The 26,741-nt window shown below is 40.6% G+C and overlaps 1 protein-coding gene across 4 annotated transcripts; it reads left to right on the top strand.

The window, feature by feature from the left end:
• The first annotated feature begins 901 nt into the window (after positions 1-901).
• Positions 902-26,468, top strand: ncapd3 (non-SMC condensin II complex, subunit D3). 4 transcript variants are annotated; one of them, XR_011077084.1, is made up of 36 exons: positions 902-1,009; positions 2,385-2,542; positions 2,744-2,906; positions 4,325-4,491; positions 4,941-5,105; positions 5,184-5,245; positions 5,348-5,435; positions 6,185-6,318; positions 7,033-7,105; positions 7,191-7,316; positions 8,392-8,644; positions 8,936-8,974; positions 9,258-9,350; positions 9,512-9,585; positions 9,709-9,843; positions 9,950-10,170; positions 10,772-10,963; positions 11,065-11,162; positions 11,249-11,358; positions 13,527-13,634; positions 13,873-13,987; positions 16,734-16,841; positions 17,370-17,608; positions 18,517-18,596; positions 19,612-19,749; positions 19,870-20,003; positions 20,108-20,316; positions 21,077-21,187; positions 21,331-21,498; positions 21,972-22,081; positions 23,760-23,812; positions 24,206-24,253; positions 25,167-25,229; positions 25,373-25,505; positions 25,853-25,873; positions 26,270-26,468. XR_011077084.1 is itself a non-coding variant. In XM_068567899.1 (36 exons), the coding sequence occupies exons 1-35, from the start codon at positions 958-960 to the stop codon at positions 25,869-25,871; spliced, it is 4,155 nt and encodes a 1,384-aa protein (XP_068424000.1). In that variant the 5' UTR covers positions 902-957; the 3' UTR covers positions 25,872-25,873; positions 26,270-26,468. The 4 variants fall into 4 exon arrangements, 2 of the variants coding, with proteins under 2 accessions (XP_068424000.1, XP_068423999.1); XM_068567899.1 differs by having other exon boundaries at positions 25,373-25,421; XR_011077083.1 differs by lacking the exon at positions 25,853-25,873.
• The last annotated feature ends 273 nt before the right edge of the window (positions 26,469-26,741 follow it).

Raw genomic sequence — 26,741 nt, forward strand, 5'->3', positions numbered from 1 at the left:
GAATTATGACGATAAGTTCATAGTAGATGCAAAAGTATACGTATGTACAATATATTATGTTGAACATTGTTACTCCTGGATGGATCACAGCCAACACCATTATGATCAACACAACTCCTGGTCCTTGGTCACTGTCGCTACAGCACTTGAAAGAATAAACTTCATGATTTTTAAAATTCTGACCCTTTGCTTCTTGTACTTTAACTTTCAATACTTAGGTACATTTTAAATCAGAAAAATACTTTTGATACTTAAGTACAGTAAATATCAAATACTTTAAGACTTTTACTCAAGCAGTATTCTAATGGGTGACTTTCACTTTTACTTGAGTCATTTTCCGGTAAGGTATCTTTTTTCCTTTACTCAAGTATGGCTTTTGGGTACTTTATACACCACTGGTGTTGGCATAATGTTTTAGTGAGGTGAAACACTCGCTAAATATTATATATTATATAAAGATCTTAAGAAATACGTAATGGCCTATAAACACCAGCTGGGTGTCGTTAAGTACAGGTGATGTTCATCTTAGCCCTATGTTCAAAGGCTTGTAATTTAATACAAACTAAATCAAACTAAAAACATAAAGGTCTTTTGTTTTTTCCTGTCCGTTTAATTTTAGTGAATTATGTGTGCGTAAAGTTATTATTTTGAGTTATTAGAAGAGAACCTTTAGTTATTTTTGTATTGTTATTTTTTTGTTTTGTCTTTCATTAGGTTATAGTTGTTTACTTTGTGTGCTTTTTTTTCTAAATACCTACATATTATGTATCTTGTCATGCTGTATATTCTTGTTTTAGGCTCCATTCTCTCCTCGACCGGCCATACTCCTGACCAGGAGGTGGCGGTAATGACGCTGAAAGAAGTTAACCGGTCAAAACAATCAACGACGAAGAAAGCTTCACTGCGCATGCGTGAAAGTCTGAAGTTTCGGGCGGGCTGATTCAAAACATAAACAAGATGTCTTTGATATCTGCGCTGCAGTTTCTGAGGTTGAATGAAATTCCCGAAGGTAAATTGCGTATTTTTGCTTGTTGCAAACAACCATTTTAATTATATTGTATATAGCGACCACGCTTCATTGAATTTGAGTCTGCTAACTTTTATTTCCCGGGTTAAGTTCCCTGTCCTGTCCACCGGAAGGACAGCGCTACGATCTCCATTCACACATCTTGCAAATTAGACAACGCCGCCTGCTTTGCGAACAAAACACAGTTCAAATAAACTCCAGACCTGGTACCTAACTCGCTAAGAGCCACTGCCGTTTTCGGCAAACAACTTGTCTTTGTGCCGCTGACTTGACACGTGAAACACTGCGGATCGGGCTTCCCCAGCCCAGCGTCTGTAACGTTAAGCCCGGTTTAGTTTAGCATGAACTAGTTAGGAGTTAGGATATCTGTTTGCAGAATTGAAGAACGCAGGTTTATAGTTACTGCTAAATGTGTTGAGGCCATGTTGAAAGATTATTAAGACACACTGACTGCTGGTAACGTGAGCGGCTCCTTCAGCAGATCTTTAGTATGTTCGTTTGACTAAAAATGAATCGTTAGATTCTTATTGAATATGCCATACATTTCGGTTTCACTCTAAAACATTTACCAGGTTTTACATTTCATTCAGAAAACAGTTCTTCCAAGTTTCCTAAATACTAGGCTTTTTCCACTCACTGCAATGACCCAATGCGTGATGAGAGACGCCTGTTTGTTGCCAGATAAGATCATTTATTGACTTACAAATTATATTATATTAACAAACAATCCGTATTTTGCTGTATAGTCGCAATACTTAATAATGTATTCTTGGCTATTAGTCTTATGTTAAATCTAAAAAACATATCTTGTGTGGTTGATCGTTTCATTCCACGATGCAAACTGTTCATCCTATGGAGAGGCACTGGAGCCAATCCCAGTTTACATTGGGCAAAAGACAGGGAACACCCTGGACGTGTTGCCAGTTCATCACAGGCCACATATAGAGACAGACAACCATTTACAATTAATTGCAATTTAGAGCCTCCAATTAACCTAAACAGCTTAAACACTGGCACAGAGAGAGCGTGCAAACTCCACACATAATAATAAAGTTCATATAACAGATTTTACAGCAAGTAGCAAAGTGCTTCACAGGAAGACGTTAAAAAAACTAAGGGTAGCATACAATGCAGATGCACGCACCAATATATGAATTAAATCCAACCGAGGTCTGTGAACTACAAGTAGCCTACAGATGATCGTTGTTTTGTCACCGGCCAAAGCGGCAGCTGCTGCTGCTGCCGCTTGCTCTAGTCTACTTTGTAGATGAGGCGCAGTTCATCTCAAACGAGCCTAACGTCTGTTGTGTTATTGTATCACGTGGGTGGGTAATGTGATAACTGTTGTGATTTCCAGCCTGGGTGGACGCAGTGTGGGACTTGGAGTTCACAGAGAGAAAGTCTCTGGATGACACCATAGCGGACGAACTCGCAGCCAGTGAAGACAAAGCATTCATAACTTTGTACCAGTGTTTACTGGCCCATGCTACCGACCAAGAAGATGAAGCTTCACAGGTGAACCTGATACAGCACTGAAACACTATGTCTTCCACTCCTGAAGATAGAACCATATATATATATATCTCCACTGAAATGTATCAAAGCTATTGGCTCCCTGAAATATTGTGTTCTCTGATGTTGATGCCTAAAACCTTTCTGCTTTTTTAAATGTTTTATTATAGTAAGCATTGTCTTTTCTCCCACGTTGCCCTGCAGAGCATCTGGGCGATTCTGGGGGAGAACGAGGTGCCGATCAAGTCCCTGGTGGCCGTACTGTCCTTCTTTGTGCTTACGGGAAAAGCTAAAACTGCCAATGTCCAGCAGAGGGTGAGCGGTCTGCACGCAGCCTCACTCTACCTGCTGCTGCTTGGCATCCCAGGTGAGGAGATCTGAGAAAAAACTTCCGCATGGGGAAACTTATAAAACCTGAAGCAGTAAGGTTATTTTCTATGTTGAATAATCAATCGTAGATACTGTCCAGCTCATCTTTTCACTTAACTGATTGTGTGCAATAGTACCCATTGAATTGAGTAACAAAAACTGTTCATATTCATTTATTATTTATTTACTTATTCCGAGGAAGCAGATTGGATTTCACACCTAAAAGATAATTCTAGTTCATCACAACAGCTCTTATTTCTGTAGCCCTGGATATCATTTCTGTTCGTTACGAGAACATTGTACTCGTCCAGTTATTTGCTGAGGTCCGGGGAACACGGCGACATTACTGCAACAAAGTCCCGACAGGTGGACAATCTAGAGTTTCTTGGCACAATTACCGCCTCCTGTAGATCAAAATAGTATGAAACCATTGGCAGGAATCTATACTGCGCTACCGGCAGACACGTGCGGTTTTGTGTGTGCACGAAACAAACAAAATTATGGATTTCATGAGAACGCCAAATTAATGTCAACAATTCTAAAAACGTGATGGTACTCGGAATTAGGGCTCAAGAATAACGATAATCTCTGGAGGTGGCATGGAGTTACATTACGATGCGTTCAAGCGCTATTCAGTAAAAAGGAATTTAAAATAAATACTTAATGACCTTGTTAATGTTCAATACAGGGGATGGAAGTTTGTTGGAGAAGCTAACATCTGGGTCCGACTTTGATAAATGGATTGTTATATCCTGTGGATTCAGACTGAAAACATGAACCGTTCTTGTGTCAATATTTCATTTTGAAGAATTATGTGTCTAACTCATACTCCTTCGATAGGTATCCATAAAATATAGAAAATCAAAAAACATAATTTTCAAGTATCATGTAAAGGGTCACTGTAACTTTTTGTGGGATCTATTTGCAGAAATGAAATATAAAGTGTTTATTTATATATATATATATATATATATATATATATATATATATATATATATATATATATATATATATATATATATATATATATATATATATATAATCACCTGCAATCTTCATATCTACATAGGGAGCTGGTTCTCTCTGCCGTGTTGCACCACTATACAGGAACAGACAAACCAAACGCTTTGTTTTAGTTTTTATAACTAGTTTTATACTAGTTTTTAGAACTGTACTATATTAACTATATTATTGGTGCATTAGAGATATTATAAGTAGACCCTTTAGCTATTTAGTTTGCCAATTTTTTTTGTTTTGACATTTATTAGGTCATAGTTTTGTTTACATTGTGTGCACCGTTTTCTGATAGCTTTCTTCTTAAAACATGATCATGTAGGATTAACGATAAAGTAGCAAAATAAAACTCTTTTGAAACTTCCATAAGGTGATGGTGCGTAACGTGTGTATTGCTTCCAGGGAGCATCGCCAGCAAGGTTTTCCACGAGGTTTTGTTGGACACTTGTTCAGACCTGACCTCTCACTGCTGGCCTCAGGACCCTGGAAAGAAGCGCAAGAAGGACAGCACGAAGAGCTCCCAGGCCGACGGCAAACGCTCCAGACCACTGCGCAGAGAAACTCCAGAGGTATAGTCCTCTTTCTGAAGCTTGGAGCATTTTATTTTCCAAAAAAACAGTAAAAGTGTTGCTTTATAACTTTTTTTTTATTTTGAGACGGTATCTTAGATCAGCCGAGGGTGAAAATTCTTTCTTCTACTGCTTTTTTACAAACGATTATTAAAATGCCAAACATGTATTCATCTGGACGCCTTGCTTGGAATTACATTTTTCCTTTAAAAATCACTGCAAAAAATTGCTGGTGCAGATCGGTGTTAAGATGCTTTTTAAATATCTTTAAAGTTTTATCACTGGAAATTCCCAAAATATATGCCATTGATATTTTTCTTGTGGAATCATTGACATTGTATACATACACAACATGATAAGACACCTTTTCTGATGACAGAATGTGCTTAAAATATTAAATCAGAGGTATTAAAACTATATATAAATAAATGGAATCTGTTTTCCCTTAGATGGAAGTGGATGAGGAAGAAGATGAGGAAGAGGAGCTTAATTTCTCTGCACGGGACTTGATGAAGATCAGAGATGCTGTGGTTGTCCTGGTTCAAAGCCTCCTCAGGCTCCTGCAGACGTTTTCGCTCAAGGACAGACCGCAGAGCGCCGGAAACTGCACGCAGGTAGCTTTGTGATGCCGTCGTCTCGCCCCGCTCCGTAGCACATTGCGGTGTTTTTACGCGTTTCCGTTTTCTCCGCAGATCTTCAGCAAGCTCCTTTACTTTGAGCCGGTCATCGGAGAGATGACCTTTGCGTCTGCATTGTGAGTTGTCCCTTTCACGTCTCTCTTTCTTTGTCTTTTTGTCTTGATGAAAGAATGCGTGCAGGATTTGCTGGAGCTGACAGTTGTGTTATTCCCGTGCAGGGATATCAGAGAGCTGAGGAGTGTTCCCGAGATGGCGTTCTACGGCCTGCAGCTGCTCTGCTCGCCAAAACACGGAGACCAGAAAGAAGTAAGATGCAGTAATCATGCTTCACGGTGGGCCGGCAGCATGCACACTTGTTGGTTTACTATATTAACTTCTCCCACTAAATGTGTGGTCATTCTTAAGACTTTGACAAATAGTGTCCCAGCTACTCTGGATAACTGTCTTCATGGAGAGGATTTCTCATTATTATTTCCAAGCAAACCAATTGCATATCTTTTACCTTTACACAAGATAAATGGACAGGAATTACTCTGGGAACATTCATGCTGCCAATTTTTTATTTTCTGTCGTACCGGTAATGATGCATGGAACGCACGGGTGAGGTCGGGTCAGGAGAAGTTACGGTCTAATTTCTAGCAAATTATCTGTTTCATAGCATGGAGCCCTTTGGTTTACAAATTAATATAGATCAATATCAATTGTGTTTTATACTATTTCAATTGTTTTGGGAGATTCACGACGTTTAACATGGCTATAAGGAAATATATAGTGTTTCAAAGTCAAACACTCAACATGTAAACAGTACGCATGGCTAAAGCATGGAGACCTCCTGAGTTTATTTTGATAAATTATCTGATAAATATTGTGTCATAGTGCATTTTCATCAAATTCAGACACAATAAAGAGGTATACGCACAATGGAGTCATATTCCTTCGCGTCATACCTTTCGAGGAGCTATTCCTGATTCCTTTTGTTACTTGAGATGTTTTTCTTTCTCCAAACCCTGAGCAGAGGGATGTTTCTAGTATTAACTGATGTGTCTGTGGTCCAGTCCCTGCGGAGGGTCTTCCACCGGCTCCTCTACGTGATCCTGATGATGAATAAAGACAACCGAGGGAAACCCTCCCTCCTCGTACCCAACCAGGCCGTCCAGTCCACTCGTAACCAGGCCCTCCGTTTTGTTTGGTAAACAGCCGTGTTTTTGAATTGCTTGTCTAAATATTAATATGCTGCACAGCAGTTATGTTTAGATATGAACCAGGTGAAGAAGTTTAACAAGTTTAAATACATTGTTTAGTTGAATTTTTATTTGTCCAGTATCTATGAATGAAATCGGACACAGCCAATACTTATATTTACTTTATGTTGATTAAATATGAATCTAACATATTGATAACACCTGAACTCATATCTTGATCCAATTACTGAAGAGCCTGGGTAGAAAGTGCATTGATGTAAAAGCTTGACTGACGAATTGATGTGATATGATCAGTGAGAGAGAAGACATATCACCATGTTGATGGCAATACATATTGATGGTCAATACATATTGAATACAATATGATTAGTATCTCCATCATATATATTTTACACATCTACTGAAATTTATTATAGCTCGTTGTTATCAAATCCACCAATGTCAACATGATTTAGTTTTTTTATGGTATCTGTCTTAAATAAGTAGGACAATTAGATCACACTCTGCAACAGTCATAAGCATAATGTTAATATGCATGACATCAACAACTTCCATCTCCTACTCACGCCTTTATTTCTGTTGGTGAATGAACGCTTCACATCTGGATCTCTCGGCTGTTGATTGTTTTCTACCCATTTAACCGTCGACGTGTTACGAGCCCTATTCAGCTTTGTATCTGATTCCTGTGTTTGTGATCGCAGTCATCTTGTGGATGAGCTGAAAGAGATGTCGCTGCCTGTACTGCAAATCCTCCTGCAGCATCTCTGCTTCCAGGTGAATCCTCCAGCAAACTCTCTGCAGCGATGCACTTCCCATTTAATGAACTATGGCTCATACTGACTCTGCTGTGGATGTTAAGATGGTGGAGAAGAGCGAGTTTCGAAGCCATGGAGCTCAGGCTGTGGGCATGTTGACGTCCCAGATGGAAAGTCCAGACTATGCCGCCTTCATCAAGTGGCTGTTTAACTTCTCCAGAAGCTCAAAGGTAACACATTTGTGACAATTAACACCTCAGACATGTTGGTAATAGTCTTTATTACATGTTTTTTATTGTGATTCACACTCCCAGTATATGATGTTTGTATTGATGAAGTTGATTAGCACTTCTTCTGCTGCATCTGTATTGCAAACATGAAATTATAGTCATCACTGGCTTTCAAAAGACAGTTTTCAATATGTTTTAAGAAATACTGCAGGATACTTTAACCATCACAAATTACCATCATCGCCAATCTAAAAGTGAAAGCTTGTGGGGAAATGCCATCAAGAATAGACTACTGTAACATAAAAGACCTGAAACACTACTTCCCTTACTTTTCTTCATCATCATTGACGGATATGTTTTTAATGAACGCTGTCTCATGAGCTGCCACAGAAAGTATATTTACTTTACTCAGTTAGCTGCAGCAGTTGAGAAATCTCTCGTCTTCGCTCTTCTGTAGCTTGATACTTTTCAACAAATGCTGTGTGTTTGTTCTTGAAGAGTCTTTTCAATGTTAGATTTGTTGTTTGCTAATTTCTCGCCACAACATACAGCAGACAGGTAAGCCAGCATTGTTGGCAGTGAAAGCAAATGAATACGTCCGCGCAGATTTAAACTCTATTTTTCTCTGTGAATTTCCTTTTATTTATTTATCCATTGACAGTTTACCGAGGGCGAGGCTCTGTGAGTCATGATCACCCACCTGCAGGGGAAGGCGCTTGACAGCAACATAATAGGATGTGATGCATATTGGAGTAAAAACATAAAAGGAGTTCCCTTTGAGAAAAAAAAGTCTGCTTTTTTCTTTCTTTTCTTTTTTCCAAAGCCTCAGGGAGCCACAACAGAGAGGCTAAAGAGCAGCATGCGGCTCGCCGAGCCCAGGACTAGATTATTGCTGTAAACTACCATTTAACCGGCCTGCTTAGAGCAAGTTTAAAGACATACAAAATACATATTCAAGCCTTCCACCTACGGAGAGACCCCATTGAGTGTTAGCTATCAGTAGATGAAGCCTACGTGTCAGTCAGGCTGCATTACATCCAATCGGTGGGTGTGAACAATGTGCTGGCTCCTGTAGATGGTGTGCCGGCTGTTTTCTGTGGACGTGGTGATGGTTTTGCTCGAGCAGCCAGAGAGAGGGCCGGAGGGGTGTCAGGACCCGGAGTTCTCCTGTTTCCTGCCGCACAAGTTCCTGATCCAGAACCTGCTGTTCGATCGGCGGATGGACGACTCGCCCACGGTGCAGGGCCACGCCCTGGCCTGCCTCGCCCAGTGCCTGGAGCTGCCCTCGCTCAATGCCACCCGAGCGGTTCACAACCTCTTCTATGCCAGTGAGAAAACACACACACACACACGCCATGGGCTGGTAGAAACACAAGTGCAATTGTTTTCGTCCATGTAGACGTGAGGAATTTAGGTTCATTTTGGATCTGAAACCAGGAACTGTTTTGGTAGACAATGCACTTTGTAGAGCTAAAGTATGAAAACACACAACATGTTTGAATTATCAGAGAATGTAAGGTGATGTGTATATTTTAAGAGCTGCTGCGTTTGTATCAGAAACTGTGTATGTAAATGTCACTTTTTTCCACTGAAGTAACTTGTCTACTCTCTCTGTTTAGCTGGAACCCAGACAGTGTTGGAAAGTGAAATTACAGAAGGTACACTCTTTTGTTTTTTTGCTATTGGTGGTAATCACCTTGTAGTCACCAAGTTTAAAAACGTTGGTCTGCACAGCAGCAACAGAAAGTTTGACAATCCGGCAGGGACTCGGGGTAACCCCTTAGAACCAAACCCCTAGTCCCATGGGGGTCTAGTTTGCACTAGCTTTTAAACTTAAATTCTGGCCATATCTTTTTCTTTATGTAGTGAAGTTTGTTACCAGGCCTTGACTATCTTGCATGTTGTTTGAAGTGTTTTTCTAGATGTCACTGTGCGTTTCAGGAAGCCTCAGTGCCCATCAGACTCAGAAAACCTACCGCACTCTGCCGTTCAGGACAGTGGAGATCAGCACCACAGACGTCTCCGACTGTGACGGTGAGACGAGCCAATCAGATTTGCCATTCAAATGCTTTTCATTGTATGCATTGTGTGGCATTTTGTAAATGAATGTGTAAGAATTGTTTCCACGTTTGCCTCGGGGTGAATACACTCAAAGTCTGACATTGACTCAGAGAGGTTATGTGATATATTTACAGCAAGAGAGAACCTGGCTCTCCTCCTGAGGCGGGTTAAAGACTCAAAGATAAACGTCAGGAAATCGGCGCTGCAGGTATCCGAAAAAACTGAGCTTCATGTTACAAACTAAAATAAGGATCAGCCACCAGTACGTGGTTCACCCCGGAGATCTGTGCAGATGACCCTCTAACCTCTGTGCTCTGCCGTCCCTGGACAGACCCTGGTGGGTCTCCTGAAACATAACGTGATCCCCCTGAGCTGGGAGAACCTGGCTACGCTGTCGGAGCGCTGCAGGGACCCGGCCGTGTCTGTGAAGAAGAAGGCCCTGCAGTGCTTGGGAGAGCTGCTCAGCGTGAGTTTCAACCAGCCGGCTCGACAATGTTTTTGGCCATCTAAAATGAAAAGAGACGAAAATGTGTTGCAGATTTTGCATTACACATATTTGCTCTGACCACCAGGCTAAACCAGAGTGCAGAGTGGTGCAGAAGGCGTGGCTGCAGGGAGTGGTGCCAGCTGTGGTGGATCCGGAGAACTCGGTGCAGGACAAGGCCCTGGAGGCTCTGGACCAGGTGCTGCTCAGCCAGGTCAAACTGTACTCCGCCAGCCGCCACCTAGATGCCAGTCAGAGGCTGACCTGGGACCTGCTGGACCTGCTCTGCAACGAGTGCTGGAACCTCAGGTTGGAACCAGCTACATTCAGGCCACATCCATGCTATAAAAGAATCTCCGTCTACACCAGCGTCTTAGAAATAGTTTCTGTCCATACTGCCACGTCTGAAAAAGCATCACATGACCATTCACGTACACTGGGCATGTGGGTGCTGATGTAAGCGGGAAGTAAATTGGTTGCTTGGTTTCAGAAAATACAACACAGTAGTATTAGTAAGACTAGATTATAGTAACTCTTTATTATCAGGCTGCTCCGGTAAAGGCATTGGGTCTCTTCAGGTGATACAAAATGCTGCAGCTCGTGTACTAACAAAGACTTGAAAGAGAGATTACATTACATTATTTAAAATCCTTCTCCTCACCTATATTGCCTATATTACACTTTGATAATAAAAGATTGTGGTTGATATATAAGATCTTCTTCTCTACTTCACACTCACACACTGCAGTCAGATTTAGAGAATTAAAAAGTTGAAGTAATTGTTTTAAAGACTCTGCATACTAAATAAGAACATGTCAAATAGTCAAAACCCACTGAATGAGTATTAACACAAAATGTAAGGTTTTTTATCAGGAATCTGCTGACATTGTTTCTTGTCCGGGGTCTCCAGCCGCTATTTCAGCAGGGCCTTCACCATCTGGTCCAAACAGAACAAGTTCACACAGGCGCTCATCACTAACCTGATGTCCCACACGGAGGCCGATCACGCCGCCGGGGCCTGGCTGCTTCTCTCCAAGGTTGTCCCCTCGTTCCCCAGTCTGCCCTACGGGAAGATCCTGGACGCCTGGGACAGCGTGGTCAGGTGAGAAGGACACACAATGCCTACTGACAACATTAACAGCTGAGAGCCCAGTGCCATCGAGATGATTTTTCATATTCATATTTTTTTTTTTTTGCTTTTAGTTCAAAAGCTGTAACTGGGACGACCTGCTGTCACATACTGTGTGTGATGGGAGACATCGCCATGCATTTAAACGAAGACACCAAGGACAGAATAATTGGTTTGTAATGCGATGTGGGATGATGAGAAAATTCACAGAGTTTTGAATTGTCATAATATCTCTTTCTTTCTCTCATCTCTCTCTAGATGATCTGATGTCTTGGTTAAAGACTTTTACCTTGTCTCTGGAGGTGATCTGTGCTGCCGTGGAGGCTCTTTATCAACTCGGCCGCAGCGAAGACATCAAACAGACTCAGGTTGGAAATCTTGCCTAATTGACCTTCTCTTAAAATATTATGTCGAGATGCAGAAAACTCATTAATCAAACATTATAAACCTTGGGATTGCTTCGTCTTACATAGGGATATGAAGTGTACCAGCTGAGGATTCAGTATTCTCTATGGTTTGAATAACTTACATATCATCATACCTGTGCACGGATCCAGGCATCAACTGTTGCTTTGAGCAAGATATGATTTTAACGTTGCACAGCTTAATATCGATTGCGCGAAGCTACAGTCGGGGTTCTTAAGTTTAGTCATGGTGCAAAATTACACAGACAAATTGCATGCTGGGAAACGCAAATTTGCCGGACGGCAAACAGCTGTTTGTGTGTCCCAGAATGCATTTTAGCACCATTGAACAGGGAACAATTGGCGAAGGATCTAATGAGTGATCTTTATTCGTTTATTATTTATTCACAGTAACGTTACACCACTTTGACGGAGGGAAAGGTTAAGATTTATAACTTAACATTTTAATTTAACTTTTGAGCCACAAGCCGTTTACTCAATACCAATACAGTAATATGTACTCTTCAAGTTGTTTGTGCGTGCGCTATAACCAGCATGCAATACGACTCTGTAATTTTATAAATGTACAATTATTAGTGTTACAAACGGTTTGTGTCAAAAAGCCTTGTGTTGTGGTGTTTAACTCTTTTAAAGAGCGCTAGTTGTGGGTTATCAAATATTGTTATAAAGTTAAATACACAACTGAAGTTTGAACCATGACTGGAGTTTGAACCCTGACACAAGTATCCCGCTGCGCTTTCAACATCAACCTGAGAAATGAAGACGTTGTCATGCACAGTCTAAAGTTGATCACTGAGAGCTCACTACACTGTTGTAGAACTGGTCAGTAATCGATAAACTGTCATAATATTGTGAAATCAAAACCAGCTTTCATGTCCATGTACATTCTCACATACATTTAATTTCACACCGGAATCTGTGCTTCTCTCTTCTATTCAAGATAGTCATAAAAGATAAATATAAAGAGATAAAAGAAAAATAAGACATTAGGAAACAATAAACAGTAGTCCAGAAAGTGCAGGTTAAGTGACTGACTAGTTGTTCAGTTGTTCAACAGACTGACAGCCAGTGGGAAGAAGCTGTTCCTGTGTCTGGTGGTTTTGGCGTACAGTGCACTGTAGCGTCTACCAGAGGTGAGGAGTTGGAACAGCTTGTGTCCAGGGTGTGAGGGATCTGCAGAGATCTTTCCAGTCCGCTTCCTGACTCTGGAGGTGTACACGTCCAGGATGGAGGGCAGGCTGGAACCAATAGTTCTCTCTGCAGAGCTGACGATTCGTTGCAGTCTGTCTCTGTCCTGTTTTGGTGGCCGATCCAAACCACACGGAGCAGAGGACAGACTGGATGATGAATATGAATATTGGACCATATCGTTTTAAATCAACTAAATACTAGACTTTTGATGGCGCTAGCTTAAAAGTTGACGTATGGAAGTATTTCTACTCTTCATCTTCCCCTGACTCTGAGAGTTGCAACTTTTAGTCCCTTCTTGGTTATTGAGAAGGGCATTACACACCCTACAATGAAAACAAAGTTCAAGGCCTGGAATCACTGGATCATCAGGAAAGCTGGTAGGACGACAGCAACATGCGTGGACATCCATCGCCACAGAACCTTACGTCACCGTAACACCGCACTTTGTCATTGTTTGTATTGTTTTAGCACATATTTGAGAGAAAGTTATTTTTGTGTGAGCTAAAAGCTCATTGCCCATTACAGGAGGATTTGGTTGAGAGAAAAAAAGTCAGTTTTATTCATTTTGTAATCAGCGCATCTTGTGATTTCATTTGATTTGGAACATGCTGAAGTCTTTTTTCAGAGCAAGAATGCTGCTACAGGCACAATTCTATTCCTAATTCAAAATTCCCAAAGTTAACCTTAAAATACAAATAACTGATGAAGTTTGTGCTGTCTGTTTTCATGTTGTCTTCATATCATTTTGGTGGCTTTATCTTATTCATTTGGATCTTGTACAGAACCTAAACAACTCATCATCCAGCAATGGCCATATTCTCCCGATATGATGTCTTGCGTCATAATTGAATCAAAAACATCACTTATTCTTAGTTCTCTGCTTTCTGTATGTCATGTGTGATTTCTTTTGTTTCCTTCAGGCTTTTCTAAACCAGCGCTGCGGTGAGCTGGTGTCTGTGTGCGAGGCTTATCTAGCCAACATCATTCTGAGAGAAAAGGGAGCCCAGAATCTCAACGAGGAGCTGATGGTGAGACTTTGCTTTCTTGTTGGGGGTAAGGAAGGAAAAGCAAAAGTGATTTTTTTTTTGTTGTAGATATTGTAAATTTTTATTTTAGATATGAATTTAAGTCCAGGCCACTGACAACATGACATAATGTGGACGACGTGTCATGTTGCTTATATTTAATTTTTTCAAAGACCCAGGGTGCGACACCGTCCAAGGTGAGTGTGTATATAAATGTCACTGATAATTCTCTATCTTCCAGGTGAAACACCTCCACACTTTGGGTGTGGCGTCACTCCACTGTCCTGCCAAGGTCGGCAAAAGGACAGTGCTGCTGGTGGAGTCCGTCTTGACAGCACATTCTGACACACTGGCGGGTAAGGAGCATGGACATCTAGGGAAATGAGATGCTGTGGTTTTGCTGTGCTTTCTGAGCCAACAACTAGAAACCCGGTTTTGTGGTTGGAACAAAGATAATTGCTGATTGTGGCACACATGCACGCACGCACGCGCGCGCGGGGTGCCTACGCAGGGTTTGCTCTGGCTGAATAGCGGTTACTGGAGCCTCTAACTGAAGATTTAGGGAAACATGACCGCTACAGCAGATTGAAGAGCAGCTAGTAGACTACTACTATACTACACCTGGAAGTGAGCGGAGGTCAGCTCCAGAAAAGGACCTTCGGTTCGTGATTGTAGCAACTTGAAGGCTAATTGAGTTAGATACATTTTTGTTCTGAGGTCTGAATTCATGAGATAGAAACGTCACTTTCATTTTGATATAATATCCACGAGGGCTGTGCGGTATGGCCTTCAATTTATTTTACTGTATTTTGTAACATGTTGACAGTTTAACAGTATATTAAGGGCTTTGTTTGCCATCAGCTAACTACTCAAAAGTTTAGTTAACCAGTCCTGGTAGATTGTGCCACGTTCAGGTTACTATATTATCATAACATAAGTTGATGTTAAAAGCACAGCGTTCAAAGCTACATCAATAACAGCAAGCAACATTATTTTTGTGCACGGGATACTTATGTGTCAGGGTTCTAACTCCAGTCATGGTTTAAACTTTAGTTGTGTATTTAACTTTGTAACAACAAATGATAACCCACAACTAAAGCTCTTTAACAGGGTTAAACACCACACCCCAATACTTTGTGACACAAACCGTTTGTAACACTAATAGTTGTACATTTATAAAATTACAAAATCGAAATGCATGCTGGTTATAGCGCGCACACAAACAACTGGAAGAGTACATATTACTGTATTGAGTGAACTACCGGTGGCTCAAAAGTTATAAATCGTAACCTTTCCGTCCGTCAAACTGACGTAACGTTACTGTGAATAAACAATAAACTAATAAAGAAATCGGAGAAATCGCAGCCAGCGAATCATTCAAACAATCCTGCCGTGTTCAGGTGTCTCTCGGCCGGCAGCAGGGGGCGGTGACGCGCCGCTGCCCGGCTCCTCGCTCCCGCGAGCGGGCTTCAAACCGTCGGTAACTCTTTAAGTCGGCTGATTCTCAACAAACCGACCACAGATTTGAAACTTAATCAACTAATTCTCGCCAGAAAACATCTTAAAATTACATTTTGTAACTCAACAACAGTAGTATTCAGAGACTGTCAACTTTTGATTTCTCCTCCGCCATTGTTCCCCGTTTTGGTGCCAAAATGCATTCTGGGAAACACAAACAGCTGTTTGCCGCTTTGCAAATTTGAATTTCCCAGCGTGCCAATTTAGCTGTGTAATTTAGCACCTTGTCTAAACTTTATAACACTGTCAGGTAAGTAGCTTCGCGCTCTCAATATTTGACTGAAAAGTGTTAAATATTATGGAGATAGATTCGTATCTTCTTAGTCTGAGCAAATTTCTTCTCGGCAGATTATCTCCAAATCTTTGCTCTCAATTTCGGAAATGCACTCTTATAAAAACTGCTCCCTCAAGAACAAATTTTGCTCTGTGAGGAAAAAGTTTTGCTCTCCCCCAAAAAAATTTCTCTCAAAAAAATTTTTTCTCTCCAAAGAAAACATGTTCACCCAAAAAAAATTTGCTCTCCAAAAATATCTTTGCGCTTTAAAAAAAAAATTGTTCTAAAAAAAATGCACTCTCAAATTAAATTGTCGCTCTCAAAAAAAAAGAAGAAGCGTTTTCAAAAAAAAAATATAATATGTCAGCACTACAACTTGCTTCACCTCTTAGAGGAAGATGCTTCATTGAGCTTTAAATGCGTTCATCTTGTGTGTGTGGAACGTCTTCGGTCCAGTTACCAAAAGATCTGCACCATGTTGTGGAGACCTTTAACTGCATGAAGGGAAACTTGTCCCCTCATCAGCTTTGGAGAAACTTCAAGGACCAGAGACACATTTGTAGGACCGAGTGTGTACTATACGTTAGGCAAGTTTTTTTTTTTTTTTTTTAAAGCAACTATTATTTTTTTTTAGAGGATATTTTAGTTTTGAGAGTATTTTTTTTTTTGAAAAGCTTTTGCTTCTTTTTTTTGAGAGCAAATTTTAGTTTTGAGAGCATTTTTTTTTATAAATCTTTTTTTTTTTTAAGAGCGTTTTTTTTTCTTCTTTTAGAGCAATGTTTTCAATTGAGAACAAAGATTTGGAGGTAATTTAATTACAAACTAGAAATTTGCTTGGGTAAAAAATATACAAATCTACCTTCATAAAATATCGTTATTGGTGTAGGACTTTGATTGATTCTGGGTCCATACACCGTTTTGATGGCAGGTAATTAATTCTTGCCGAAACCGGTATACCGCTCAGCCCAAATATCCACCCATTCACCCACAAACGTCAATACGCTGTACATTAATGCAGCATTATGACATTAAGTCTCCTGAAACAAATGAAAGTAATTCTTAAAAAAAAAAAAACTTTTTCTAACGTAAAATTACATATTTATTTACTGAATCTATGAAACCATTATTTATGTATGTGTTGCCTCATTTATTTATTTGTTACATTGCCATATGGATCTATCATACAGAGTACAGTCTGACTGATATTGATATTTGAGAGTAAAAGTAACAATCTAAACCTACATTTAGAGGCTTTAAAATGTAACTGGATCTGTATTGTGTGATAACATGATTTTTTTTGTTGGAGACAGAGTGCCAGGAAGAGCTGCCAGCATCGCTGCCACAATCATTGCCCCTCTCCCAGTTCAAAGCAAACTCTCTGCCTACCAGCGTCAGAGCCCACGGAGTCATCACTTTAGGTAAACTGTGCTTCCCTCGCTTTATAGCCACTCTATGTCTCTTTCAGTAATGTCTGATGGTACGTGTGTAGAAGAAGTTCTTTTGGACGCGAGGGGTCATGCCGCTTCCCAGCATTGGACACATGATCGGCTACCACAAGCCACAAGTTTACCACAAGTAGTTTCTGAATATGTTTTCATTTGAGATCAACAACGGCAGATTTCCAAAGTGGCGCTAAACGCCCCTGTATTGATTGAGACCATAAACTCATGTTTACCGAGAAAATAAATCAAGTGAGCAGTTGGGTCATTTCCTCATAGACTGACTGACTGATTTTTTGCAACAAGAGTCGCCCCCTGCTGGCCATTTGGATGAATGCAAGTTCAATGCACTTGCACATTGGTGACACTTTGGAGGTTGCCGCCTGCTGCTTAAACAGACAGTGACTGGCTCGTGTGGAAATGATGGCTTCTGTGTACACGTACCATCAGAAACATTGTTTATAGCATCTAACATTTTTCTCTCCGTCGGCATCCTTATGGGTTCAGGCAAACTTTGTTTGCAGCACGAGGAACTCGTCCAGAAGTACCTGCCGGTGTTTGCCAGGGAGCTGGAGCTTGGCACGGAGGTTGCTGTGCGCAACAATGTGCTTGTGATTATGTGTGATCTGTGTGTTCGATACACCAACATCGTGGAACACTACATCCCCAACATCTCCGCTTGTCTGCGGGACGCTGAAGCTGTCATCCGGGAGCAGACTCTCATCATGCTGACCAGCCTGCTGCAGGTGGGAACTGTTCTATGCTTTCTTCCCAAGGCTACAGTTAGACGAATGCTTTTAAGTGATTTATTGCAGTTTCATTAAAAACTAAATTTGTTGATATTCATTATTTTTCAGTGGAAGCAATTGTTGCCCTGTTGAATAACAACAGGTTTATTAATACTTCAGTTAACTGGAAATCACAACAAACAAAACATATTTGAAAGATGTGGAATATGGACTAACTTTAGAACTAACAATGAACTATTCAAGGCCTTTTCAGCCCCCATGCATCTGTCAACATAAATTAACTACACTCCAAAAACACAATTTAAAAACCACCACAGCCCTAGAAAGTGAGCTTTTCTTTGAATTCTTGAGCTTAAAAAATAATGGCTTAATAAACCTCTGGTTGGAGATTGAAGGTACAATGTGTAAGAGCTGGCTAGAACTAACATAATGAACAGAATGTGAATGGTTTAGTGTTTGACATAACGTAAAAGACGTCTATGTATTGGATTGCGGAGATATCTACTGAAAGGAGCATGCTAACCAGCTAGCCCCGACCCCCGTCCTGTCTTGCAGTACCACTTGTACCTTTGAGAGGCAGTCGGTCCTCAGTGAAACATGAGAGGACTGAGAAGTAGAGCTGCTTTCAGATTGGTCAGCAAATCAGGGTTGCTCTTTTATCCCGGTATTTGAACTTCTGTACGATCTCATGTCTTAGATTCTCATTCATTTATGGTTTCCATTTTATTAATACATGGGCACTGTTGGAGGTAAACACTCCTCTATTTTCATGGCCAACGACTGACTGCTTCACTGTAATTGTTGTGCATAGAGCCGTATATCCCAGCTACGAGGCTGTTCTCTGGGGAATCTTTTGGCGAGGTGTGTTTTCAGTGTCTGTTTGCCTGTCTTCTCATTTTTTCCAGGAGGAATTTGTGAAATGGAAGGGCTCCCTCTTCTTTCGCTTCATGGTGGCGCTGGTTGACCCGGTCCCTGCCATCGCCAGGTAAATCCCACTGCACGGATAGAGAGATGATGAAACTGTCTTATAAAACTGTGAAAACTACATGATTCGTTAATGTAGGTTGAAAGCTACATTAACTTGCTCCCTATTCTTGCCTTTCAAAAAGCACTCTGGCCGTAAGCTTATTTTACACCCAAAAAATACAGATGATTTTTTTAAATTAAGAATCTGACATCTGAAAAGTAGGGGTGGGCAAATTAAGGCATCATTATTGGGTTAACGCATTAATTTATGGCAATAATTGTATTGCTCATTAACGCAGTTAAGTATTAATATTTTATTGGAAGTTTGTTGCTCACCGTTAATGGCAACAAATCCCCCAAACAAACAAACAGTAAATAATGAACTAGATAACGTTAACGCCCTGGCAGTGGCAAATAGCTTTGGTTTTATATTGGATTTGATTACATTCTTGTTTAAGTTGAAATTTACAATAAATTTTAAAACTGCCACTGTGTAAAATTAATACTTCAATTCAGGCTTTTTGTGCAATTTTTTGTGCAATTGTTCATATAATACTGCTTTTAAAAAGCACCTTATTGGTTTTAAGTGTTTTCAAACCAAATGATATTGCACTTTTGTTCATATAGCAGTACTTTTAAAGAAGACACTACTTTTGAATGAATTAATACATTTTGCGCATATCAATGCGATTTAATTTAGTCGTCGCTAAAAAGTGATGTTAAAACTGTTGACTTGAAGATCAAGACACCAAATTGTGTCAAAACCATTTGAAGCAACGTCTTATTCTGTAGATCTTTAGCGACATGATGTTTTTTAGGATTTTCCAAAACAAACATATTGGCATTTTTTTTGGGGTATCTGTGGCATTATATAATATATATAATAAGGAATGCATGTGTGTATTCTGTCTCAAAGTACAACAAGTACACAGTAACACTTCATACTTAAATCTTTGTTTCTTAAAATCTCTCCGAGCAGCCAAAGAAGCGCAACACAATATCAAAACCTAAGTACTCTTGTTTTCTTGTCCCAGTCTGTGCGAATACTGCCTGCTCCACCTGCTACTGAAAAAGAACCCAGAAATGTTCAGCCAGCACTTCATTGAGTGCATCTTCCACTTCAGCTCCTACAACAAACACAAGTCCTACAACAAGTTCCCTGAAAGTGAAAGGTAGGAAGCTGTGTGGATATTAATCCCGTCATCCAGTTCACACGTGGCTCCATTTATCCTGTAACAATACACACAAGGATTGTTTTTGTGTCAAATCATTTTTTATTTAAATCCATGCAGAGAAAAGGTTCGGTTCTCACTGAAAGGAGCTCAGCACCGCGAGAAGCGTTTTCGGATCTACCGCTTCCTGTTGGAGCATTTCACAGACGCCCAGCGCTTTAACATCACCGTCAAGATCAACCAGACCATCTTAGGTGAAAGCGTGTGTTGAATGAGGAAAAAGCACACGTGTGTTGAAAAAAAAAACGCTTGTGCGGAAAATAAATCCCTTGTAACCTCTTAACTTTTCCTATCCCAGCATGCTTTGCAGACGAGGAGCTGCCTTTGGATGAGGATGGTGCCGAAATTTTGTCAGAGACATTCAACATCTTGAGTCTGAAAGAGATGAAGCTGCAGGTCATAACTACTCCAGCAGGAGGCGCGGCAGGCGAAGAAGCCGAGGAGGAAAACATGGCCGCCATGGCGAAGGTTGTCCTGCAGGTGGCACAGAAGAAGGTGGTGTCTCAGGTGAGCACTGCTGGCCAAATTAATGTCATCTATTAAAGGAGTAATACTCGGCAGCAAGAAGTAGTATTTCATGACTCGTTACTTTACTTTAATTTCTGAGCACAGCCACATCAACGCACATAGGGATGCTCTGAAACCTGGTTCTAAACAGGAACCGCTTCTAAATGAGTAAAACCATGCCATGAGGTCCAGAGTTACTAGTTCGACTATCGATACTTTAGAAATTACTGCGTTAGATGTTCCCGTCTCAAACCTCCTCTGTCTGTGTCTCTGTGCTTTACATACACACACCACACAACACACACAGCAACTCTGTATCAGTACAGTGTGAGAAACACATCATGGCAGAGAGAAGAAAAAGTGGCTACATTTTACATCACAAATGCAATAAAACGGCAGCAGTTTATCACAGCATGTGATTACAAAGCTCAGTTTGTTTAGCTTCTGTCCGTCCTCGTCCACTGCAGGTCACATTAGTGATGTCATACGGAGTTTGGCCAGAAGAACAGGCTAATACATTAAAGCACATAGCTGAACTGATCAGTATTAGTCTCGATAAGAGTACTCATATCCATAAAATCCTAACGATATCTATACCTAAAGGCAGCCACAACTCTTAATCCACCACACATGTCCCATCTGCTATAGCACATGAATTGAATTTAACAATGAATTGAATAAGCAGGCAACCATGGACCGATGCGTATGCGATGAAACAGCCATAGCCCTGTATTACTGATGTTTCACTTTTGATCCACAGGTCCAGAAGAAGGCCTTCATAGAGAACACGGTTCCTCTCATCATCGGCCTGAAGAGCCTGCTGGAGCAGAAGCGCTCTCCGGTCCTCAAAGACCTCATGGCCTACCTTCAGGTGAGACCACAGCACCAACATATCAACGCTCTCTGCATATTTATGTGAAGACCGAATGAATGTGCAGCACGATGACTTTCATCAGGAGGAAAAGAGGCCCTTCTTGTGAGCCTGCACCCAACCTTTGTCTGGCCCTACTTCAGGTGACAATGCAGGACTACCGTAACGAGGTGAAGGAGTTTTTCTCTGGAGACGAGCAGCTGGCGGCTGAGCTGGAGTTTGCGCTGAAGACGGCTGAGAAGGAGCGAGAAATGGCGGAGCAGATGGACAACTGCAGTTTGACGGGAGACGAGAGGACTCCCACTGCGCAGGTCAGAAAGCACCGCACACAGAGTTTTAGAAAGTGGGGGCAACTTTAAAATAAGCTTGTGTATGTAAAATAAAAATAATGATATTATATACTATATGTTTATATAGCACATATAATAATTAGTGTTATGATTCCACATAGTCTTGGCAAGGCCTGGAAAATAATCAATTTCATTGACAAATAAGCGTCTAACTTTAATGCCTTAAATGGTCTTATTGGAGGTGTAATATTGTGTTCATACTGTGAATCTGAAAGTCTTTAAAAATATTTCTTGATGAGTTTTTTTCAGCTTTCATTGAATTTTAAAACTATTCATATACATTTCTAATTTATTTAAAAAAGAGAAATAATATTATTACTACTGTTAGGTTCATAATTTTTTCCAAATGTTTGATTCCTTTAGGCTTTTTCATGCAAATGCCAGTGTTCCTGATGGTCAGTCAATCTGTCCTGGTGGTTTTGTTCTCTCCTCAGGGCTCAATCCAGGGCTCTCCTGCCAGGTCCAGGCCTCTCCCATTCACCTTTGCCACGCCACAGCCGCCACGTCCTAACCCAATGTCTGCTCGACTGGCATTCACTGACAGGTAGGGTTTTCCCACCTCATCAACATGCAAGGATTCCCTGCAGGGTGTCTTTTTATCATCCAGCACTGTCATTAGGACTGTGCAGTATGGCCTGACTTTTATAAAAAGGTGTACTTCTCACAATTTCTCGGCCTAACAGTAATTTGTTCGCCATCAGCCTACTACACGACAATAGTAGGAAGCATGCTTATTTTTTATAATGTTAATGTCGATGGCGCAGCGGGATACCTGTGTCAGGGTTCTAACTCCAGTCATGGTTCAAACTTTAGTTGTGTATTTAACTTTATAACAACAATTGATAACCCACAACTAGCGCTCTTTAAAAGGGTTAAACACTACATTGCAACACTTTGTGACACAAACCGTTTGTAACACTAATTGTACATTTATAAAATCACAGAGTCGTATTGCATGCTGGTTATAGCGCGCACACAAACAACAGGAAGATTGAGTGAACGGCTTGTGGCTCAAAAGTTAAATTAAAATCTTAAGTTATAAATCTTAACCTTTCCCTCCGTCAAAGTGATGTAACGTTACTGTGAATAAATAATAAACGAATAAAGATCGCTCGTTAGATCCTCAAAACCTCTACGGAGAACTCGCAGCCAGCGAATCATTCAAACAATCCTGCCGTGTTCAGGTGTCTCTCGGCCGGCAGCAGGGGGCGGTGACGCGCCGCTGCCCGGCTCCTCGCTCCCGCGAGCGGACTTCAAACCGTCGGTAACTCTTTAAGTCGGCTGATTCTCGACAAACCGACCACAGATTTGAAACTTAATCAACTAATTCTCGCCAGAAAACATCTTAAAATTACATTTTGTAACTCAACAACAGTAGTATTCAGAGACTGTCAACTTTTGATTTCTCCTCCGCCATTGTTCCCCGTTTTGGTGCCAAAATGCATTCTGGGAAACACAAACAGCTGTTTGCCGCTTTGCAAATTTGAATTTCCCAGCGTGCCAATGTGGCTGTGTAATTTAGCACCTTGTCTAAACTTTATAACACTGTCAGGTAAGTAGCTTCGCGCTCTTAATATTTGACAGAAAAATGTTAAATATTATGGAGCCGACCACAGATTTGAAAGTTAAACAACTAACTTCTCGCCAGAAAACATGCTGAAATTACATTTTGTGACTCAACAACAGTAGTATTCAGAGACTGTCAACTTTCAGTTTTGATTTCTTATCCGCCATTGTTCCCCGTTTTTGGTCCCAGAATGCAAATCGGCTTTGTAATGTTACACCATGACTAAACCTAAGAACCCTGACAGCTAATTAGCTTAGCTGCGCGTTAAGTCATGTTAATGATAGCCTGTCCCTTGGTTAGATAAGTAATATGTTATCGTTATTGATCATTCGGTTGCTTATTACTGACTGACAGCATTGACATGAAGGTCCAACATCTTCCGTTTTAAAGAAAATTGTTCAGCTCTAACTTGGAAGCTTTGTTTGTTTCTTTTGTTTATTGAGTGGCACTGCAGATACAGTCAGGAAGAAACTAGCGGAATAAATGCTGGCATTGAATCAGAATCATTGCAGTTCTATTTCTATTTGTGTCTAGTTGTACATTTGAATTGTTTCTTGTCGGATTCCCTTGATTTCTCTTTATGACGATGGTGTGTGTGTGTGTGTGTGTGTGTGTGTGTGTGTGTGTGTGTGCGCGTGTGCGTGTGTGTGTGCAGTTCCAGGCGGAGTGAACACGTCCAGTCTAAATCAATCGCTCTGGAGGGAACAGGTACAGCATGTTGGAGGTTGAAACTACAATTTACATGCTTAAGAAAACTCATCTGAGTGCAGCAGTGCCCCCCACGTTTAGTTAAGGGTTCAGAGGGTCAGAGTGCACAGCATGAATACAATTCAACAAATAACATCAAAGAAACGTGCTTTCACCTTTTTTGTAATAGAGTGTTTTTTAATAGTTGCCACAGCTTTAATTTCCATTCCGATTTTTTTTATCCATGTTTTCTTTAGTTGTTAAACTCATTTGACCGCTGCACTTTGAGTTACGAAGACAATCCAAATTTTAGTAAATAAATAATTTGACATTATTCGCAATCTGATTGTCATAGTTTTCATACTGTACTTGACGTGCGTCACAGCGTCCTGACTGTTTTCTTTGACTTTCCAGTGATGCAGAAAGGAGACGTGGATTACAGAGCCATCAGCACACCAAAAGGTACGAGCCCACATCACTCACCAGCGTCAGAAATCCCTGACTCAAGACCGTATTTCCTCTTTTGCACATGGTCGTGTTCTCACGGTCTGAATGCCCATTTCCTTTTAAAATCATTTTAATATATTAACATTCCACAAATACAAAAAAATAGGTTCGTCAGACAATAATGAAGTACAGAAAAAAAGAAGAAGACAACAGTTTGTCTTAAACTGTTCTTGACCCTGGCAATCATATTTTCAAAGGCAGCCGTCTCTGTCATGAGTTTAAGCCGTTCTGTGAGCGTGGGCGTACGTGGGCTCTTCCACTTTTGCAGGATAAGCTTTGCTGCCACCATGAAACCTGTTGATGACATGTCTCATTTCTGCTTTGGTGGCACTAACAATATGTCCCCTAGTAAACAAAACTGTGGGGATTCCAGTAAAGGCCGTTTGATCCACTCTGTTTTTCAGAACTATCTTCCAAAAAGGCAACACATTGGAGCACTCCCACATACGTGTAGAAAAGTGCCCATTTCTATGTTACATTTCCAACATTTATTATTCTGCATTAAGCCCATTTTATACTGTTTTAGAGGTGTAAAATAATATCTATGTACACTTTTGTAGGGAGTAAATGTGCTTCTTGCATCCCTTGTAGCCCAACCTACATTTAATATTAAAGTCTATTTTTGAGAATTACATAAATAAAGATTCTTTCCAAGAGTCCGATGTTCAGATGTATTACCAATCCAAGTTTGTAAACAGTAGTTGCTAGCCTGACTGCACTGAAAAACACACCAACTCAGTGAGGAAAATGTTGCATATCTTTGTTTAGATTATTAACAACAACACTTGCTGGAGTCATTTCTAAATGTTTTTGTTTTTTTTAATTGATTAAAAATGTCAGTCTGACATCTGTCCTCCCTGTAATCTAGGAGTCGGCATCAATTTGACATTTGAAGAAGGCGTCAGCGCAATCTTCAGTGACCGAGGAACAAGTAAGCCGCTCTGACGTCTCACTCGATCCCACTCACCGGGCGTTTCAGGCAGCAGTAGGATTATGAGCATGCGACATGATTATGAGACATAAGCATTAACTATGAGTACGAGAACTTTATTCTGTCTGTCGTGTCCCCCACAGGTGTTGTCCTGGATACCAGTGTCCTTCATGTGCGGTCAAATGAGCAGCAGTGAGTGCACTACTTCCGTCGTAGCGTCCACACAGTCCATGTTTTCGGTCACAGTTCTACTTCCTGCGAGCACTCTAGCGTGTAGTGAGTACAGTAACAATAGTTTTATCCAGATAAATGGTAGAAGCTGTTGTTTTAGTCACCTAAGCCAGTAATCAACCCCATTGATATAGCAACATGTCCAGTGTAACTCAATCGCTCTAGAAGGAACACATATAGTTTGCTGGATGTTATAACTACAATTTACATGCTTAAGAAAACTCATCGAGAGCAGCAGTGCCCCTCACTGCTGCTCTCGATGAGTTTTCTAGAGGGTCAGAGTGCACAGCATATATACAATTCAACAAATAAAATCAAAGGAAAAAAATCAACCCATTAAGCAAGTACAGAAGATCAGAGGTTTCCTTTTTCCTTTGTGGTATTATTCACAGGTCAAAGGCGTGTCTCTGAAGGTGAGGAAGACCTATGCTAGAAGACCTAAGTACACATGCTTTCCCACTTCCCTGACATCCGAAGACGGTGCAAGCCATGTCACCTTTTGCACATGGTCTGGCTGATCAATCCTAAATGCGAGGAAGATCCGATCACGGTCACAATTTTGACAGTTCGTGACCTAGATTCTGTCTCCTCACTAAAAGGGAAGCACATGGAATTTAGTTTCATGGTGCTCGCAGAAGTTTTTCATTTAGGAATTCCTTTCATGGATAACAACCTCAATTACTAGTTTTAAACATTTTAATTTCCATTTAAATGGTGTCCAATATTGCATTGAATTGATATTTAGTTGTCTTGTATGTCATGTGTTTTTTCTGGAGAGAAGATTTGTTAAACTCTGCTGTGTGTTTCAGAGCTCCTGAACTGAGGCTGTGGAACGTGCAGTCTCCTCTCCGCCAGAGGAAAAAGTCCTTTCAAGTTTAGTCGACGTACCGCTTTACATCACCTCTTTGTGTTTTCTACAACTACCCTTACGCCTCGTTACGTCTTTCCAGCTATATGATTTTCCTCCTATTTTTGTCCTATCATTTTGTTAATAAAGGTCTACATTTAGTTTGTTGTGTCCACAATGTTATTAAAATCGTATATTAATTCCTACTGTTCATTTAGTTTAATAATTTTCTCCCCGTGTAAAGCATGCTTATGCCAATGTAGAGAAGGAGTGATTTTTATCTTGAGATCTTGTGTGTGGTAAAAAGAAATGAATGTTTGGATGCCGTTGACAGAGGTTAAGAGTCCAGATGTTACTGAAACATTCAGACGTTTGCAAACACACCATTAAAACGGCTAGAATCCAGTTTAATATGAATTCTAGCATGTGATAAA

The sequence above is a fragment of the Clinocottus analis genome, unplaced genomic scaffold, assembly GCF_023055335.1.
Source record: "Clinocottus analis isolate CAN_PGR_092001 unplaced genomic scaffold, fCliAna1.0.p SCAF_8, whole genome shotgun sequence".
Taxonomy (NCBI): Eukaryota; Metazoa; Chordata; class Actinopteri; order Perciformes; family Cottidae; genus Clinocottus; species Clinocottus analis.

Bases quoted from the DNA above. Each gene is read 5' to 3' on its own strand.
- ncapd3 (XM_068567898.1), top strand. From the start codon at position 958: ATGTCTTTGATATCTGCGCTGCAGTTTCTGAGGTTGAATGAAATTCCC. The intron at 13,635-13,872 runs GTGAGACTTTGC...TCTATCTTCCAG, and splicing joins ATCTCAACGAGGAGCTGATG to GTGAAACACCTCCACACTTT. The intron at 23,813-24,205 runs GTACAGCATGTT...TTGACTTTCCAG, and splicing joins AATCGCTCTGGAGGGAACAG to TGATGCAGAAAGGAGACGTG.